The sequence below is a fragment of the Clarias gariepinus genome, chromosome 16 (genome assembly GCF_024256425.1).
Source record: "Clarias gariepinus isolate MV-2021 ecotype Netherlands chromosome 16, CGAR_prim_01v2, whole genome shotgun sequence".
Classification (NCBI taxonomy): domain Eukaryota; kingdom Metazoa; phylum Chordata; class Actinopteri; order Siluriformes; family Clariidae; genus Clarias; species Clarias gariepinus.
In genome coordinates this window covers 25,415,509-25,432,640 of record NC_071115.1, presented here as the reverse complement: position 1 = coordinate 25,432,640, position 17,132 = coordinate 25,415,509, and the positions used below count along the sequence as shown (strand labels likewise).

Genomic DNA, 17,132 nt, shown 5'->3' with positions numbered 1-17,132 from the left:
GAGAGATCTGCTTTGGGAATTTTTTTAATAATGGATAGATGTAATTAAATCAATCTGGCAACCCGAGGAATGGAGGAAATCGCTTTAATCTGGCAGCCCAGGATTCTGCGCTACCTGTCCTGAAGGCGGCTCGTCATGGCTGAGACTCGGATAAAGTTATTTTTTTTATAAATAAATACAGTATATTAAATATATTTATTTTTTCAGAGTCTTAACCAAACATGCCCGGTTTGAGAGAAGCTGGGTTAGCTGCCGCTGCCCTGGCACTAACCGGAGGTGTCGCGTATGCTATCTGGAATTTACGAAGCAACAAGAAAAACGAAGCAGAAACGCCGACTTTAGAGCAGAATGTAAACGCGGAGAAACGGGAAAAGTTAGTCGAGGCTAAAGTACGGAGTGAGAGCGCGCACGAAGCTCCCGCCCCTGTCTCTCAGGTCTGAGATATTTCACTATAACACACTAATTTCACTCGGTTATACAGTGCTAGTGCTAGCTAACAGCTTAGCTAACCTGCTTATGTATAAAGACTACAGGTTTACACCTTAACCAATCAGCAGTCATCACCCTGACCTTTAACCCCGTTGCTATGGAGCGTTGTGATATTAGATTTGTGATATCTGATTTATCTCAAGCAGGTTTTTTTTTTATTTTTTTTTTAAATAGGTTTTTAACTAGTGTTCCAACTAACTATTTTTTTTTTAGAATCGACTCATCTATCTATCGATTACTGAAACTATTCATTGATTAGTCATATCGTAAATGTCACATTTACTTAGCAGCTCATCTTTATCAAGTGATTAGCTTTTAAATTTAGCTTGCGGTTGTTTTGAGCATGGTGTAATGGTTAAGGTTAGCACTGTCGCCCTGCACCTGCTGGGTCTGGGTTTAATTCCCGGCGAGGTTCGATTCCTGCCTCTTTGTGTATGGAGTTTGCATGTTACCGTGCTTGGAGGGTTCCCTCAGGGTACACCGGTTTCATCCCACTGTCCAAAAACATGCAGATTAGACCAATTGGCGTTAACTAACTGTCCTTAGTGTGTGAATGTGTGTTTGTGTGTGTGTGTGTTTGTGTGTTTGTGTGTGTCCTGCGATGGATTGGCACCCTGTTAAGGATGTACTGTACTCCACCCCGTGCACTAAGTCCCCTGGGATAGGCTCCAGCCCTCCTTCTCCACAATTGACACTGTGCTGCCTCCCAAATACAAAAATATTTTTAAAAATAATAATTTTCCAAAAATATGAATTTTATAGTTAGCGTGGACATCTGTGAATTGCTACATAAAAGAATCGTGATACGTAACTGACTCGATCTCTAGTCATCTCAAAGCATTATACAGTGCAAACTCAACAAAGCTTTGGTAGTCTAATGAATCTGGGTTTGGCACGTACCAACAGAACTATACCAACTGGAATACATAATAATAGTGCTGACAGGGTTCCAGCGTTGTGCCCTTTGTTTCCAGTGAAGCGTAACAGTGATGTTTTAGGAAAAGATATATGCTTCCTGCTTTGTTTTGGCAACAGGTTGGGGACGGGCCTTTTGTTTTCCAGCATGATTGTGCCCACTGGATATCACAATAAGTACTGTAACTGGCAATCAGTGGAGAATTGCAATTGTGCAAGCGTTTCTAAAAACAAGAAGATAATCTAAGCTTCTTTGATTCTGTGACTGAAGTCAGTCAGACACCATGGCGATGGAACTTTGTCAAGACATTTTATTTCCTACAATTGTTCTTTTGTCCTTGTTGTAAGTTGCTATTAGATATGAGCACAAGTACCTAAGATCAACATGGAGGTTTTATTAGGGCTATGTTGATAGATGTCTTGACTAGACTACACTGCCCTAAGTGAGAATAAGTGTGTAAATGTGAATGTGTGTGTACTGTACATGGAGCCCTGTGATGGAATGCCGTCCCAAACCCAGTGTTTACATGATGGACTGTAACAGCAGTGACTGGTCATGGTTTTTATGGTTAGTATGGTTTTGGTGGGAACTGCTCTCTTACTTGGGTACAGTGGTGTTAGGGGAGGAAACTGTCTTCTAGCTACTTGTTGGACATCATTTAAAAAATTTACTTACCCTTTATTAACATTATGATTGTTAAACAACAGATCACCAGTGTTTAGTCCAGATCATTTTCAACACATAATATTTGGTTGCAAATCCTTTGCTTGCAATAAGTGCATCAAGGTCTTGAATGTGTAGTGGAAAAAAATTACTGTTCCAATACTTTTCGAGAGAACCATCAGTTCCTTCTTAATGTTTTTGTGTGTGTGTGTGCGTGCAGCAGGAACAAGCAAGAGGTTCTCAGGTGCTGGTGTTGGGTTTGGATGGCGCAGGCAAGACGAGTCTTCTTCAGTGCTTTGCGACAGGCACCGCTGAGACGGAAGTGTCACCCACTATGGGGTTTAATGCCGTCTCTATCAACAGAGAGGAGCTGCGCATCGACTTTTTAGAGAGTATGCACACAAAGTATATACCCTGTGTGCTCATTGACATTGTCACTTAATGTCTTGGTAGCGCAAGTTAAATATAAGGATGAAGTTGTAAAAAAAGTAAAACAGGAATGTAGAAACAGTTAGGAATGTCCTGTTTTAGGAAAATAATTAATGACAGGGTGGAGCGAAGCTTTTACAGCCCCGAGGTCGATTGCTTTCCCATTCCTCTCACACCACAACAGTTAATGCTATTAAAAACCATTTTTAATTTATGGATGGAACGTCTGTGAAGTTAATTTTTATTCATTCTCTTAACTTTCCATTTGTTTGTTGTATATTAGCTTGTCATGGCACCAAGAAACCAGAAAACACAACATTTTAAATATTTTTTCACCAAAAGCTGTCACATTTTGGATACTTACGTTTTTCATTAGTCTTTGATCATATTTAAAATCTCTATTTGAACTCCTAAGCATGTCAAGGTAATGTCTACTTTTTATATCTGCACATGTCTGCTCTTTACTCTTCCTGTATGGTGTGTAGTCGGAGGCGAGGAGAAGCTCCGAGAGTTCTGGCCCAAGTATATGAAAAAGGCTCGGCTGTTGGTGTTCGTGCTGGACGCGGCCGACTCCGCACGTTTTCCTCTGGCTAAAACCAGCCTGCACCAGCTTCTGGCGTTCGACCCGTGCCTGCCGCTTGTTCTGCTGGCTAACAAACAGGTAAAGGTTTACTAGGTCCAATAGAGCAACAGTGCAAGTGTCAGGCTGGTAAATCTGAAATGTATTAAATAAGAAAATATTCAGTGATACAATGTTTTTGTAAAGTGTAGTTTTGCTTTTAAAAAGTCAAGCCGGGACCTTATTTCTCTATATAATCCTTCTTTAATAATGGTGAATGATTGTGTGTACAGTAAAGTTCACACAGACAGGTGTGTCTCTTCCACAAGTTAGCAACAAGTTATCCATCATCGTTAAAAGCTTGGGCATTCCACTTGCTGAATGTTCACCAGATCCTGAGAGAGACTGAGAGTCTCATTGCCGTACTGTGCTTTAACTTTTCTGTAAATGCCAATCACTTTAATGTCTTCATTCACAAGAAATTCCCTCACAGGGAATGTACGGCAATGAGACTCTCAGTCACAGTAAAACATTTAAAAGGTGCAAACATTTTAAAGCAGGCTGTAAGTCTGTGAACAAGGATCTTGTGAACATTCTAAGGTTTGACTTGAACTTCATATAGTATTACCGTAAACGTGTATTATCAGTCTCCAAGCTCCATAGTTTATGAAACCATATAAAAAGACAATATAGTCTTCCTGTTCTGCTTGTTGTTGTTGTTCTTAGTGATATAGTAATGAAAAGACCTTTAGAATGCACTGCTATTGCAAACACACAAGTAAGATCTGTGTTTTGTCCTGAATAACATCCTGAGCTCTATTTCTCTCTGTCTATTCCACTCAGGACCTCCCGGGTGCGTCTGGGGTGACCGAGCTGTACGAGTCAATGGCATTGGGTTCAGATTGCGACGGTCGTAAGCTATGTGTTTTGGGCACACAAGTTCTAAAAGGCTCGGCCGATATCAGCGTACAGGACGCTTATGCACTCATCCTCGAGATGATGAACAGTAACTGACTCTCAGAGTATCAGCGCTGCATCTGACTGGCTAATATCAGCCTCAACAATGGTGCTTAATGGTTACATGTATTTAACTAAGATTAAGATATCAGGGCTTGTACTGCTAAACCAAAGGCATTCCCTAAGCAAAAAGCACTAAGCATGGTTGTTCAAGGTTACGGGTTACTGATCGTTACATCAGTATTTAAATAACACTTAAGGAACACTTATTCAAGTGTTTTTATTTTAGTTGGTTTTGCTTTCATGCAGTGTAGCTTGGATAACCACTGCACGTTTCTGATCACCGTGTTTAATACTGTAAAGACTGTTATGGATGTGTCTGTGGTTAACATGGATGCGGTTGTTATATTGTTATATGTTTTATAGATGTTTGGTACTTTGTGTTAAACTTTTAAATCAATAAATTTGTTTTAAAACTATGCAAGTATCCAATAAAAATGTTCACATGGATGATGATGCTTTTTATTGTCATTACCAAAATTCCACTTTTTAATCATAAGTTAAAAATATTATCATGGATCATAGAGATGTACAAGATAGATAAAATGTAGTCGACCAGCTGAGAAAAGTTGATGTAGTGGCATTAAGTCTGCAGTTTTTTCGAAAATTTAAACCCCCCAGTTTAGCGTCAAGCAAACCATGTGGTTACATCACATCACACACTCATTTAAATAAATGTTTTATTAATCATAAAACATAAGCAGGGAACAGGGAAACATAATCAAGAATGCAGAGCTGTAACACAGCCAAAAATGAACCAGATAAAGCAGAGAGTCGTTACGTCTTTCCTTCTTATAGCAGTTTATCTTTCAAAATTAGCACGTCCTGTTTTTTAAATGTTTTATTCTTATTTCACAATCAACATTTACATTAGTAATGCCTTTCTGTACCTGAGTGCACTTGCATATCCACAGTCCCTGCTACAGTAGGTGGCAGTATGCACCTAGTTGGATTGCATGCCACCAGTAAAAACAAAGAACAGTACAACCTACTATTATTGATATTTTTCGAGCAAACCTCTGTTCTGATTTCCTAGAAAGAATGATTCTTAGAAAGAAATACACATGCTGCAACTGGAAAATAATGAACTTTGGAGTAAGGCTGATGTTTATGACACATTACACCACATTGTCACAGGTTTATTTTTCTACTGTCTTCTATTGCTTGCAATGTTTAATATCTTACATACTTTTTTTCCTTTGGGATGAAACCGTGTTCTGATTTTATTGCAACCCTTCCTGATTGATCATCAAGCTCAGCTTTCCCCTGCATCACAGGAACGCAAATGATACCACGGCCCGCTTTTGTAATTCCATGCTACTTTATCTGTGCTAAGCCATGTGAGACCTGTCGCTCAGGTAACGAGTGCCGTGGAAACGGCTGAGAGTTTTGCTCGGTGATTCAGCCACCTAAGCAACATGGCGTCTCCAAACACAAGTAACGTTTCTGTTTATTTGATAACTAATATATTCTTAATGTCCAGAAATATTTAATTGTTATACTTTTTATATATTTATTGTTTTTTTTCCTCCAGGGCATTTCAGGTCAAATCCATCACCCAGGTAAAGAAGGGGACATGCTCATAGTTCCTAAGCATGTACTGTAACACTGTTGTCTGTTGTTGGACGTTGATTTAATTTTTTCAGAATCCTGCAGCTTGCTCGGCCCCGAGAATCTAAAACGGTTTGGCTCACGACACCCGTGTAAGTATTTTAAAGCTTCATACAGATGTTGACCTTGATATTACTTGTATGTAGGTAGGTAAGACAAATAATACTCTTCTGTTTTTATTTCCTGCATATAGGTGTCAGGATAAAAAAAAATGCATAACTTTTCTAGTTTTCTAGTTTATTTAGGGCAGGTCTTCCAGCATTATGTTATGCTTAGTAAATTGTCATGCACACTACAGAAAGGTGAATTGGGGAAACCAGGAGACAATATGGTCGCCGTCCTGGTCCGCATTACAAGCTGTACCGACATCAAGGATTCTAGCTCTGTCGCAACCCAAAAAGGATTTCTCTGCCCTCCATGAAGAAATGCTCAGGTAGGTGCAAAATTATTCCGTAAGGACGTACATCATACAACTTAACCTTAGGTACGATTTGATCTAAAGGTGCATAAAGCTAAAATGTACTTACTGTGATGTGCAGTGATAAATCAGTGTTTCGCTAATGTATAAAACACAATCAAGCATGACATACATGACTTATATGGTTTTTGGCAATTTTTTTTTTTTTTTTTTATAAATTAATTAAAGCTATTGCTTTATAAAGATCCATTCTTTTTAGCAACATTCTCCCAGTTTAGCTCCAAACAAATGCCTTTCTTCCAGTGCCCAAACAGCGAGAGAGTATATATAGTACCAGTCAAACATTTGGACACATCTTCTAATTAAATGGTTTTTGTTTAGTGATTTATTTACTGCCTTTTAGAACAATACTGGAGATTTCAAAACTATAAAATAACACATACAGAATTAGAAAATTAAGCAACAACAACAACAATCAAGTTGTTATTTTAACACTTGAAGGTCAGCCATTCTGGAACAGTTCTTGCAAGAACAGCACCGTCGAGTGCATTTGCAAAACCCATCAAGCTCCATGATGAAACTGGCTCTCATAAGAACCATTCTCGGAAAGCAAGACCAAAACTTACCAACGCAGAGGAGTTCATTTATAGTTAGTTACCAGACTCAAAAATCACCAACTTACAAACAGCACATCAGCTTAGAGCCGTTGTGAAGTAGCAGACACATCTCAATATCAACTGTTTAAAGGAAATCTTTGCATATTTTGGACGCCTTCAGCATTGTTTTACAGTTTAGAAAGAAATAAAAAATTAGGAAAGACCATGGAATTAGAAGGTGTGTCTAAACTTTTAACTAGTATTATGTGTTTTTATATATTTTTTACTTTATCCAAGAATTTGTCATAAGATATTATTGTCGTTGAGCTTTCGGCTGCTCTCATCATGGGGTCGCCACAGAGGACCATCCAATCCGCACAGAACTTGGCACAGGTTTTATGCCAGATGCCCTTCCTGAAGCAACCTCTCCTTCTCTTCAGGGCTTGAAACCAGCACTGCATCCAATGCATTCAACCTTGGGTTTGGGTATTGTGTGGGAACTTCCGCATGGCAGACGAGAAACCTACTACTAAGCCAACAGTGCCCTCATAACATATTATTGTTCACTCACTCATTCATCATCAATACCGCTTTATCAGGAATACAGGGTTGCAAGTGGCCTGGAGCCTATCCAAGGAGACTTGGGGACGATGTGCGGTACACACTGAAAGTGGTGCCAATCCATTGCAGGACACACGCACACACACACTCATTCACACACTACGGGTAATTGGGGACCGCCATTTGGCCTAATCTGCCTGTCTTTGGACTTTGGGAGGAAAACAGTGCATCTGGAGGAAACCCATCAAGTACGGGGAAAGCATGCAAACTCCTTACACACAGACCCCAAGGTGGGAATTGAACACTGAACCCTGGAGGTACAAGGCGACAGTGCTAACCACTAAGCCACTGCGCTGCTGATATTATTGTTATCTTACCAAAATACTGTAACTGCTTGGACAAGTCAAACATGGGCAATGAGTGCATTTTATAACAAAACTGCGGCTTTTACTGGTGTCCACCAACAGTGCTAATGGTTCTATAAGTGTATACTGTTTTTTTTTCTCCCAGTTGTGGTCATTGCCATTAGTATGTTATCATTCTTAGTTTTCTCCCATTACTTTAGAGATTTAAAAATTCTTTTAAACAGCTTACAATAACAACTACTTAAATACAATTTCCAGTGTGACAATGGTCAAAAATAATAAATAATAAAAAAAACCGTTTATTTACGCTGTAATAAAAGTAAAAAATTGTTTTATGGCCAAATCTGGCCCTGTTGGCGTTCCATAATGATTAGCTTCCCGCTTAGCGATGACTTCGCGCCCTCACGCGCGTTTGTATTTCATTCTGTTTAGGAAAAGGCGCGTGGAGGTTGAGGAAGAAAAGAAGAAGGGGGCGTGGCTTCCTTCCAGTACAGCTCAGTATGAACATGTCACGCGCTTGGCAGCCCCAAATTATCGTCACAGGAGCTTCAGGGCAGTCAGGTATGAGGTCACAGAGGAAGCACGTGACTTGTGGGGGAGTCTGTGTGTGATACAGAGGAGCCATGATGGCTCATGATTATTTTTTATTTTTATGAATCTAACTTGAGATATGATTCACCAGTCTATGGGAGTGTTTACAGTAATTTACACACATGGCAGTCAGAATTATGCAACTATAAAAATTAATAGTCATTAATAAATGACTAATTTATAAGTGTTAGATAATTATAAATGACCAAAAGTGTCAGATTTTAAATCGATTCAGTTTAGTAATGATTTAATTAGATTTACTTAAAGTGTGATAATTGTTAATCTTTGTGTGTGTGTGTGTGTGCGCGCATGAGTAGCCCCCCTCACACAAACCGATGTGAGCACAGCTGTCCTGTGTGGCACATCAGCCCTGCAGTCCGCACAGCTGTCGCCTCTCCTCGAATTCTTCAGCTTGCTCAGCCCAGACACACACACCCCGAGTTCAAGAGCAACCGCCAGGTCTCACAAACACACACTCACACACACACAAAACCTATCATGATGAATAAATTACAAAAGCCATAAAACTGTGTGTGTGTGTGTGTGTGTGTGTGTGTGTGTGTGCACTGTAGAACACAGAAACATGCATTTCATGTGCAGCAAAATCAGCTCGGGCGAGTCCGAGACTCGAGCAGTTGTGTGTGCCCAGACTGCGAGAGAGCAAACTCTTCTACCAGCTTGGATGTCCTGAGAGCTCCATCAGGCCAGTAAGTGTGTGTGAGCGAAAGAGAGCCATTACTACAATAAAAAAAATTATTGCTCCAAGTCTAACCTTAGTTGTTGAATCATGTCAGTTTAGTGTTTTATTATGTTTTTATTTTTTGCCACATGTATTGTAAATTAAGGCATGTATGCGTGTAAGTTCTCTATTCAGAAATGGGTTTTGCATTTTTGAGAAAGAGAAAGAGAGAGAGGAATTTGTGGTTACATTACCAACAAACAGTGGTGTGGGTCTGATTGCTGTGGATCCCACAAAACCCTCCGGAAAATCAAATGTAATCAGAGGTCAGTTTTACTTAATTGGTGGAAAGTTGGATAAAACTCCAAAAATCTTGGCTTTGGTAAGACATTCCATCATATTTATCTCATTCCAAGACCTTTAATTTTTCAAGTTGATGGGTTTTATATATATATATATATATATATATATATATATATATATATATATATAGTACCAGTCAAACATTTGGACAAATCTTCAAATTAAGTGGTTTTTGCTTAGTGATTTATTTTCTACATAAAACAATACTAGAGATTTCAAAACTATAAAATAACACATCTGGAATTAGAAAATTAAGCAACAACACCAATCAGTGATGAAACTCGCTCTCATGAAGACTTACCTCTGCAGAGGAGAAGTTCATTTAGAGTTACCAGCCTCAGAAATCACCAATTAGCAAACAGCACCTCAGATTAGAGCCGTTATGAAGTAGCAGACACATCTCAGTATCAACTGTTTAAAGTAGATCATTAGAGCATATTTTGGACGCCTTCAGCATTGTTTTACAGGGTAGAAAGAAATAAAAATGAAGTAAGAATTAGAATGTGTGTCCAAATTTTTGACTGGTATTCTGTGATTTTATATATTTTTTGCAGGACAGAGAAACATGTACAAATGATTGTCCGTGGTAATCAGATATACGTTTCAGATACATTAGCACTTGGCAGGGTTTATTTAGTGAGATCAATCATTTAAAGTAGTTGTGTTCACAGTATATGTAGGCCTAACCTAACACTAATAATAATAATAAAAATAATAATAATGTTTATCATCTCTTAAGGTTGTTTAAGGCTCAGTTGATTTGCATGTAGTACTAGCAAAAAAAAAAAAATCCAGAAAAGGCTAAAAGCTTAAAACGGCAAAAATTTGAACAAACTGGTGAAAAGGTTCCTCTTAATAGTGTGCGATGTGATCTATGTAATCCTCCAACAACACAGCTCAGCCACTGCAGCTCACTATAGACACACAACACACACTGACCCTTCCTTTTATTTTATAGGGTGCCAGTACTTTATCCTTTTTGAAATGTTTTTTTTTTTTGTTGTATTATGTTGTATTACTTTCTGTTCAATATTTACTATACATTTGAAATGTCATAAAACATGTGATTTAAACTTTATAATGTAATCAGCATAACACTAACGTTAAGAATTAAAGCAGATCTGGTAAAACACTGCCATGAACGTTAGACACGAATATTTTTTCTTTTTGTCTTTATACCAGCTGGATTTACCATATTCTCAAATTTCTTTCAGAAATCAAATGATTTGTTCTGTATCTAGTTTAAAAAATAAGCCAAATGTTAGCATTAATATTAATGTATTCATAACGGACTTTTTTTTTTACAACCAGGTGTCTAAAGGAGCGAGGAAAGCCACAGCAAGCACTCGTGTGAGAGAGCTCTCCGTCCCAAAGAGCTACTTGCCTCCCTGAAATAAGCTATAAAGAGACAGAGACCTCATAATCACATACCCGGATATGATTATTATATATCATGGATCAAGAACACACAACAGAGAGGAAGGAAAAATAAACAAGTATAACACATGGACTGATTAAATGACCACACTAAGAAACATGTAAAAAAGTTTCCATGTTTTTTTTTTTTCTTTCTGTTTTTCTGTTTTTGCTATCTGCAAACCTCAGACTTTACCTTGGAACGGTTCGATTTGAAATTGGAAAGGTTGTGTTGTTTTAAGTGAAATGCCAGAACAGTAAACTCCAGCCAGCCAAACACAGAAAACAGGAGAATTTTCGCTTTTTTCTGTATCAGAGTCTGTTTTGTGTGTTTTTCATATCAGTTCATACCGCTATCGTTCTGGTCACACAAAAAGAAACAAGTGTGGGAAAATCGTTAAAACACAATCACAGATCATCTGTACAGTAATACATTTACAGAGTAGACAGCTTTCCGTAGGTGTATACTGAATATTATACAACAGTTAGTTCCGACCGAGTAACCTGATTAGATGAGAGGCATTCTATGAGTGATGATATAGAGCATAACATCACTGGGATGTTTCAGTATCTGTATCACTCCACATTAAATGTGTTCTAATAACCGTTAATTGCACAAACTGTTGTAGGTGAAAATAGGTCTGTATGGTCGTCAGTCCTGATTAAAGGGCAGCTGCCTGCCCAAAACCCACATTTAAAACCAGTAATGGAAGCACTTTCCATAAAAAAACACATCTTATAACATTACATTTAAATTTTACATTTACATTTAAAACTACTTTCACCCCTGTTGATTACTTTTTTTTTTTTTTTTTTTTTTTTTCCTCTTGCTCTTGACGAAGGCGGTCGCATCTGCTCTCCCTCCCTTATCCTTCCCCGCTTGCTTCTCTTGTCTGTCTTGTGAATACTATTCAGAGACTCTCCTCGTCTTGCTCTTGAAAATAAAAAAGGAATATGGATTTGATCAACTGGTCTCTGAATGCAATTGACACGATCTTCTCGACGAGAAATGTGGGTTCTGGGGAACCTACTTGTCCTGCTGGGACGTTTGCTGCTGGATACACGATGGACAGTTGGGAGAAGTGGCGCATTGTGTGCCTGGCCGCACTGTCTCTGGAGGATGTTGAAGATATTTACCTATTCGGAACTCTGATAACTGGGATTCTGCTGATTGGACTAGGTGGAATACTTGGATATCGAAAAATCTTAAAAGCAGTCAGTCTCAACCCCAAGAGACTGGCCGGCTGGGAAATAGTGGTGACGAGAGCTGTCGGTAATCAGACTGTGGTTCTGGACCGCAAATTGGATAACATCTTGGAGAGACTAGCAGCTATGCAACATGTTTTGGACAGACCTGCAGACCAGTGATGGACACTAAATATCTGTGAAATTGGCAGATATTGTTCGAAACCTGGAAAATATGATTTTCTTTTTCGGCTGCCCCTTTTTTTTCTTCTAGCTACTGCATTCAAGGCCGTGGCTGGAGTCATAACAAACTCCCCGAAGACCAAGATAACGAGACGCTCTGGAATTCTAATCCCTCCCCCTTCAAGGACACCTGGCGCAGACTATTACGGGATGTTACAGGCTTATAAACTGAAATGCATGCACTCACACACACACATAACAGCTACAGATAGACACTCTACCTTCCCCATATCCAACGCCTTCGTGTGCTTATTCCCTTCAGTGTGGGCAGGCGGAATCGGGACCAGCGCTCTCTAGCTGCAGGGACTGGAGCTGTTTGCCTACACTGGACATTTCCTATCCCCTGTACCCTTATCGTTGCAATGTTTATGTCTTGTGATTACATGTTTTTTTTTTTTTTTTTTGTGTGTGCTTTGCTGAGGTATTTTTTTGTACCCCTGATCTCACACTGCCCTTTTCGAAGGACAGTCTGGGAGGGGATTTTTTACCCTCGTTATCCTAATGTATCTTATTCCTTATTTTCTATGATGGCGCCCTAGTGGCTGACGTCGCGACTCTGTGGTCGCAAAATATTTTCGCTGCATATTGTACTTGTATGATTGTGCATGTGACAGAAAATAAATCCTTAAATCCTTAAATCCTTAAATCCTTACTAACTAACAATTGGTTGCCAACTGTTGGTCACGAGCTCTGCCATGTTATGTTAGCGGAGTAAAATAACTGGTTAAATAAATGTTCATGGTATATCGTGTAAATGTTTACATTTACATATAGGGATTTGCCAAACGGTCTTATCCAAAGCAACCTACAAAAAGTGCTTTGAAGTTTCCATCATTTAATAGATACTTACACTGGGTTAATAGGTTACTAAGTGCCATCACTTAAACATAGTTGGGAAGTTTTTTTTGTTGTTGTTTTTTAAAGGGGTGCGGTTAGTCCAAGTATTGAAGAAATAGATACGTCTCAAGTCGGCATTAAAGGTTGTCAGAGCAAGTGTGTTACACCCCCTAGGTGCCAGAACAGAAAAGAGTCTGGATGAATGTCTTCCCTGGTCCCTGATGAGAGATGGTGGGACCAGGCGGGCAGTGCTGAAGGGTCGGAGGGCACATGGTACAGTGCATGGTGTGATTAGAGCTGAGAGATAAGTGGGTACTGGGCTATTTTTAGCTTTGTAGGCATGCATAAGGTGCAGGCTGCTACAGGAAGCAAGTGCCGGGAGCGGAGAAGTGGGGTGGTGTGGGAGAACTTGGGAAGGCTAAAAACAAGATGTGCAGCTGCAATCTGGATCAGCTGCAGAGGACGAATGGTGGACAGAGGCAGACCTTCCAGGTGTGATTTGTTTGTTGTGAAAAGCAATATCACAATCAGGGTTGTGCTGTTGTGCTGGAAATCCATAGCTAAAGATATAACAGCCGTGCACTCCCTCTTGTGTGATATTGCATACATGTAGTCCCCGACTTATGAACATCTGAGTAATGAATTTCCGCAGATACGAAAGGACAGCAGTTCTACTTCCCTTTGAATTACAGAAGTTACTCATGTTTATTGTACAACAAATAGACACTGCAGTGCACCAGATACCAATCATTATAATTCCATACAATATTTGCAGTGTGTAAGTGAAGGTATAAAATGTAAATTCGGTATAATGTATGTGTGTATGGGAGTGCGGGAGAAATGAGTCAGCCTCACCGGTGAATAATTCTAATTTTAGAAAATCCTCAACAAAACAAAGTTCACAGTCCAATACAGTGGAAAACAGCTCTGAGACAAAATGGCATCTGGGATTTAAAGGCACATAACAACGTAGTTATATTTGACATGTGAGATTAATTTCCTTAGGCGCGTTTTTGGCCCATGATGGCAGTGTGAGGAAAGGGGTCAAGCGGTTGGTAGATTGGTATGCTTTGCATTGTAAACTTATGTCAAAGGTATATAATACTCACAAGAACAAATCAGACTTACATGCTCCCGGAACGGAACTAGTTTGTAAGTTGGAGACTACCTGTATTTGAAATGATAATTCAACCAAAGCGAAGCGTTTTATTCCTCTCAGAAATTTAGTCTAATAGCAATTTGTCAGGACTAACATTTATTTTAATAAATTGCAAAATTATTTATAAAATTACATTCTTGTCCTCTTTATAGCTACATTTAATATAAATCACTGACACTGGTGGCTCTTTTCAAAAATGCTTGGAAAATCAACAGTTACACACTTATGTTAAAATAATCCGTTTATGGAAAATCCACTATGCAAATAGTGTCAGAGCTGCTATTGTAGAAAATTAATAATCACTTTTTTCCCACCGAAATAATTTTTCTTTTTTTTTCAGTTCTAATACTGTTTGTTTTAGATTATATTGAAAATTCCTGAAACAGTATTTTTTTTCCAAATAATTTTGTGATTTACTTCATTTATTACATTTTTACCCTGTTTTAATTTAATGAAGTTTGAAGTACAGTAACTTGTGTAGATTTTATATAGGAGGCATGGTGGCATAGTGGTTTTCATTGTAGCCCCGTTCCTCCACGCTCCTGGCTCAATTCCCTCCTCGGGGTCTGTGTGTGTGTGTGTGTGTGTGTGTGTGTGTGTGGAGTTTGCATGTTCTCCCTGTGCTTGGTGTGTTTCCTCCCACAGTCCAAAAACATGCAGATTAGGTTAATTGGTGCTCCCAAATTAGCCTCCACTGTCCCTAGTTGGACTACAGAGGTTCCTAGATGGATGAATGAAGACTGTCTGTAGACTTTCTAAACATTTCAACAAAAATCTCTTTAGTAACAGGTTTTCATTAAACACAATGCACTCTAAATAAACATAGATTTCAGTTTTGTAGATGCATTTTTTTCCATGCAAAAAGGGTGTACAAACTTTTGCAAAACCTAATAACAACGCACTTGCCGTTTATTTTTCAAACACTAGGGGGCAGCATGATGTTAAATCACTTCCAGAGCTTCTTTTGCATTTTTTTTTTAAAATGCTTACAAAACTTTAATTTTACATCTGTGTGATTGGCAATGATTTTTAAAACAACTATACACCAAGCATACGGGCAAATAAAATAAAAGAGCATGCAGCCAGAAATAAGTTATTTTAATAGGTGCTGAGGTGAGACTGGGTAATTACCTGCCAAACTGTTAATTAACAACCAACAGTGGGATGGCGGTCAATTTTAACAGCTTAAAAGCAACAATTATATTAATATAGGACAAAATTACAGCCTGTAGCTCATGGGAACTGACATGCCATGAAAACAAGCACAAGACAAAATGGAAATGTAGAAACACAAGATATGTTCGAAAAGAGTGGAGTATAATGCAAAGAATAACTACGTATATATGATTTCTCACTGGATTTACTAAAGAAATTATTTTAATGCATTTATAAAAGTTGGTACTGAGCCATTTGGAAGTGAAACAAGCCATAATTTCTGTAATCACTGATACACTGTGTGTGGGTGTGGGCGTATGGGTGTGTGATCACATAGTGGCACGTAGCTTCATAGCTACATTGTGATATCATTCTCTTAGCGATTGTGACACCAGGAAATAAAAATGTGACACAACTCAGTAAAAACAAAGATCAGGAAACATTACACTCATCACAGATGATTGTAAATAATTGTACAGTAGTTCTTTGGTGCACACGATGGGCAAAGTACACAAATGCTTTACTCGAGTAAAAGTATAGGTACCCTAGAAAAAAGATTATTTAAGTAAATGTAGAAGTCCTCCATTCAAAATTCGATTTGAGTAAAAGTACATACGTATCCAGCTTCGAATGTACTCAAGTATCAAATGTAGAGAACTTGTAGTACTGTAGCATACAGTAGCCTTTAAGTCGTAGAAAAAGTGGTCTGTCTCTCTCTTTCTCTCTGTTGTGGACATGCGGTTTATTCTGTCTGTAATTCTGATTTTTAAACACCTGCTACATGATTAAGCATTTTATGGCGGGAAGGTAAATCGCACAATTACGCAGATGTTCCCACTTCAAATACTACAAACCACTTTGCCGATGTACCACGATGCAATGTTGAGATATAGTAAACTAGAAAATAAAGTACAGATACATGAAATACAGTATGTACTTACATACATATTTAAGTAAAAGTTACATGTCACCTCTGGGTAAAAGGATTTTTAAAAATCTATATGTGCAGGACTTGCAGCCTATCCCAGTGAACTCAGGGCAGGGTACACCTTGAATCTTTTGAGTGAATTATACACTGCGAGCAATTTTTGGGAGAAAAACCAAGAGAACCCCCAACCCTGGAGGTGCGAATCAACAGTGATAACAACTAAGCCAATGCACTGCTTTCATTTTATGAGCCAGACTCAAGCAAAAACCAGGCAAATGATTGATGGCAGTGATCAGCTTAGTTTAGCATAAGTATTTTTAATGAAGCCAGGACCTTAAAATCCATTATTTACCAAAAGTTGAATGGAAAGAATATAGTAGTACAGTGGCGGAACCACCTAGCAAAAGTTAGTGGTCGGAGTACTGTAGAAAACAAGGGGCCATTGGTAATGATCAATGTGATGCTACCACTACCATGTTTCATAGCACTCATGGTGTTCTTAGGATGATATTTAGCATTAGGTTTGCAGTAGATGTTTTTGTTTTTGTTGTTGTTGTTGTTTTTTTTTTTTTTTTTACAAACTCCCAGCTTTATGCTCCTAACACAAGGCTGACATCCAAATCAATCTCTAACCCCTGCTCAAAGGCATTACTTGGTGTGTGGAACAAGGTATTTTAACTTGCTCCCACATGGCATAGCAGAGGAGTTTACAACAAGCGGCAGACCTCATGGTACTTCTGTGCTTTGTTGTTTATTAATAGGAACACAGCGACAGAGTTATAATGAATAAATTAGTCCACATCAAAGCCAGACTCAAGCAACTGACTGCAAATACAGACCAAATGCTATCATCTGCTGACTACAGACATTCAAACAAAGACACACTGTGCAGACTGAACTGGTCCGAGTTACACCACTGATCAGCTTTCAGATCACTAAGACGAGACGGGTC

At 38.7% G+C, this 17,132-nt stretch overlaps 2 protein-coding genes across 4 annotated transcripts; both read left to right on the top strand.

Annotated features, from left to right (window-relative positions):
• Positions 1–104: 104 nt before the first annotated feature.
• On the top strand, positions 105–4,512 carry arl9 (ADP-ribosylation factor-like 9). 3 transcript variants are annotated; one of them, XM_053514216.1, is made up of 4 exons: positions 105–434; positions 2,292–2,460; positions 2,983–3,158; positions 3,900–4,512. In XM_053514216.1, exons 1-4 carry the CDS (start codon positions 222–224, stop codon positions 4,068–4,070), a joined length of 729 nt encoding a protein of 242 aa, XP_053370191.1. In that variant the 5' UTR covers positions 105–221; the 3' UTR covers positions 4,071–4,512. The 3 variants fall into 3 exon arrangements, with proteins under 3 accessions (XP_053370191.1, XP_053370190.1, XP_053370192.1); XM_053514215.1 differs by having other exon boundaries at positions 2,289–2,460; XM_053514217.1 differs by lacking the exon at positions 105–434 and adding an exon at positions 1,690–1,972 and having other exon boundaries at positions 2,289–2,460.
• Positions 4,513–5,499: 987 nt separating this feature from the next.
• Positions 5,500–10,935, top strand: LOC128545109 (uncharacterized). Its single transcript, XM_053515473.1, has 8 exons — positions 5,500–5,510; positions 5,608–5,635; positions 5,720–5,776; positions 5,983–6,117; positions 8,057–8,185; positions 8,533–8,674; positions 8,788–8,922; positions 10,569–10,935. Exons 4-8 carry the CDS (start codon positions 6,110–6,112, stop codon positions 10,647–10,649), a joined length of 495 nt encoding a protein of 164 aa, XP_053371448.1. The 5' UTR covers positions 5,500–5,510; positions 5,608–5,635; positions 5,720–5,776; positions 5,983–6,109; the 3' UTR covers positions 10,650–10,935.
• Positions 10,936–17,132: the final 6,197 nt, after the last annotated feature.